This window comes from Phytophthora sojae (genome assembly GCF_000149755.1).
Source record: "Phytophthora sojae unplaced genomic scaffold PHYSOscaffold_2, whole genome shotgun sequence".
NCBI lineage: Eukaryota > Oomycota > Peronosporomycetes > Peronosporales > Peronosporaceae > Phytophthora > Phytophthora sojae.
The window spans coordinates 10,335,686-10,337,673 of record NW_009258116.1 but is presented as its reverse complement, the minus strand read 5'-3'; the positions used below and the strand labels follow the sequence as shown (position 1 = coordinate 10,337,673).

Sequence of the window (1,988 nt, the reverse complement as noted above, 5' to 3'; positions counted from 1 at the left end):
TGGCCTTTTTTTTGAGCAAGTAAAGAATCGTTTACCGTTCTCATCGACGTCGAGTAAAGGAAGAGCGCATAGACTTGACCAACTATCGTGGAGAACACTCGCCCGTGAGCATGCAAGGCACAGCTCCAGCTAGACTAGCTACCATTACGTAGGTGAGTAGCGGTAAGCTTACACAATACACATTTACTTCGAAGTGGTAGTGTTTCTACTTTCACACTGTGTACCAAATGTGCGGCACAATATGCTTCGTGCAAACTGCACGATGAATTCCACTACATTTTGCATTATTGACAGTTTCATTTGATTTTTGTATATCTGGCATTTTTGCATTCGTGGAATTCGCCGGTCAATTTGCACCCCGAATTCTATACGAAGTGGCAGATTCGCACGGCGATTTCCGTAGAAGTATAGATAAATGGAATTCGTCGTGCAAAGTGAACGAAACAAAAACTAGAAATATTTCTATGCTATTTCGATACAGTTTCTATCGGCAAGAGTCGCAGTTTAAGTAACGATGGAAGCTCTCGATGCTCGCGTTGAGCAAGTGCTGGGAAGTATCACCTCTGACAACACCAAGTACGTCTATCTACGAACTTTATCTCGCTTCATAGAGTGGCTCTACGAGAATACGGAGGCGGATCGACGGCAAGTCCTGTTTACTAGTACGTTTCGTGAGCTGGGTGCAATTAATGGGGAGAGTATCGCGCAGTGGTTCTCTATCGTCCCTTTACGAAGCCCTGTCAATCTAAGTGTATTAAGTACTATGGAGTGTATGCGCTACTTGACCTCGATGGAGCAGCGTGGTGTCACCGGAAAGTCGACTTTTGGAAATGTTCGCTCGGCGATAGTGTACCTTCACACTCAGACAGAGTCCTCGGTGAATGCTACTGCAACGATGCACACCGAGCTTTACACATGGGGTGGGGGCTTTCATCAAGTGCCAAGAGAGTTTGTGCTACCCGCAAGAACCGTTCGCGTTGTGTGGCAGCAATGGTGTGCTGGGCAACCGCCACTAAAGCAGCTATCAAAGCACGATATGGCTTCAAGACTACAAAAGATCCGGCTTGCAGAGCTTCAGCGGCTGATGCGCTTCGTTGAAGCACTTCTGACGAGTGATGAGGTCCTGCGAGCGCACAGCTCTCTCGATTCGGCTGGCCTTCTTTTTGAGCAAGTAAAGAATCGTTTACCGTTCTCATCGACGTCGAGTAAAGGAAGAGCGCATAGACTTGACCAACTATCGTGGAGAACACTCGCCCGTGAGCATGCAAGGCACAGCTCCAGCTAGACTAGCTACCATTACGTAGGTGAGTAGCGGTAAGCTTACACAATACACATTTACTTCGAAGTGGTAGTGTTTCTACTTTCACACTGTGTACCAAATGTGCGGCACAATATGCTTCGTGCAAACTGCACGATGAATTCCACTACATTTTGCATTATTGACAGTTTCATTTGATTTTTGTATATCTGGCATTTTTGCATTCGTGGAATTCGCCGGTCAATTTGCACCCCGAATTCTATACGAAGTGGCAGATTCGCACGGCGATTTCCGTAGAAGTATAGATAAATGGAATTCGTCGTGCAAAGTGAACGAAACAAAAACTAGAAATATTTCTATGCTATTTCGATACAGTTTCTATCGGCAAGAGTCGCAGTTTAAGTAACGATGGAAGCTCTCGATGCTCGCGTTGAGCAAGTGCTGGGAAGTATCACCTCTGACAACACCAAGTACGTCTATCTACGAACTTTATCTCGCTTCATAGAGTGGCTCTACGAGAATACGGAGGCGGATCGACGGCAAGTCCTGTTTACTAGTACGTTTCGTGAGCTGGGTGCAATTAATGGGGAGAGTATCGCGCAGTGGTTCTCTATCGTCCCTTTACGAAGCCCTGTCAATCTAAGTGTATTAAGTACTATGGAGTGTATGCGCTACTTGACCTCGATGGAGCAGCGTGGTGTCACCGGAAAGTCGACTTTGGAAATGTTCG

General features: G+C 46.3%; 2 protein-coding genes across 2 annotated transcripts in view; both read left to right on the top strand.

The window, feature by feature from the left end:
- Positions 1–133, top strand: part of PHYSODRAFT_478082 (hypothetical protein) — a gene marked incomplete at both ends in the record, with an annotated part of 1,190 nt that extends 1,057 nt beyond the window's left edge. The window contains one exon of the mRNA XM_009523032.1: positions 17–133. Coding sequence (XP_009521327.1) covers positions 17–133 — 117 coding nt within the window. The remainder of the gene's footprint in view (positions 1–16) is intronic.
- A 762-nt stretch (positions 134–895) lies between these two features.
- On the top strand, positions 896–1,285 carry PHYSODRAFT_479309 (hypothetical protein; the record flags this gene model as incomplete). The annotated part of the gene is made up of 2 exons (XM_009523031.1): positions 896–1,093; positions 1,169–1,285. 2 exons carry the CDS (start codon positions 896–898, stop codon positions 1,283–1,285), a joined length of 315 nt encoding a protein of 104 aa, XP_009521326.1.
- Between the last annotated feature and the right edge of the window lie 703 nt (positions 1,286–1,988).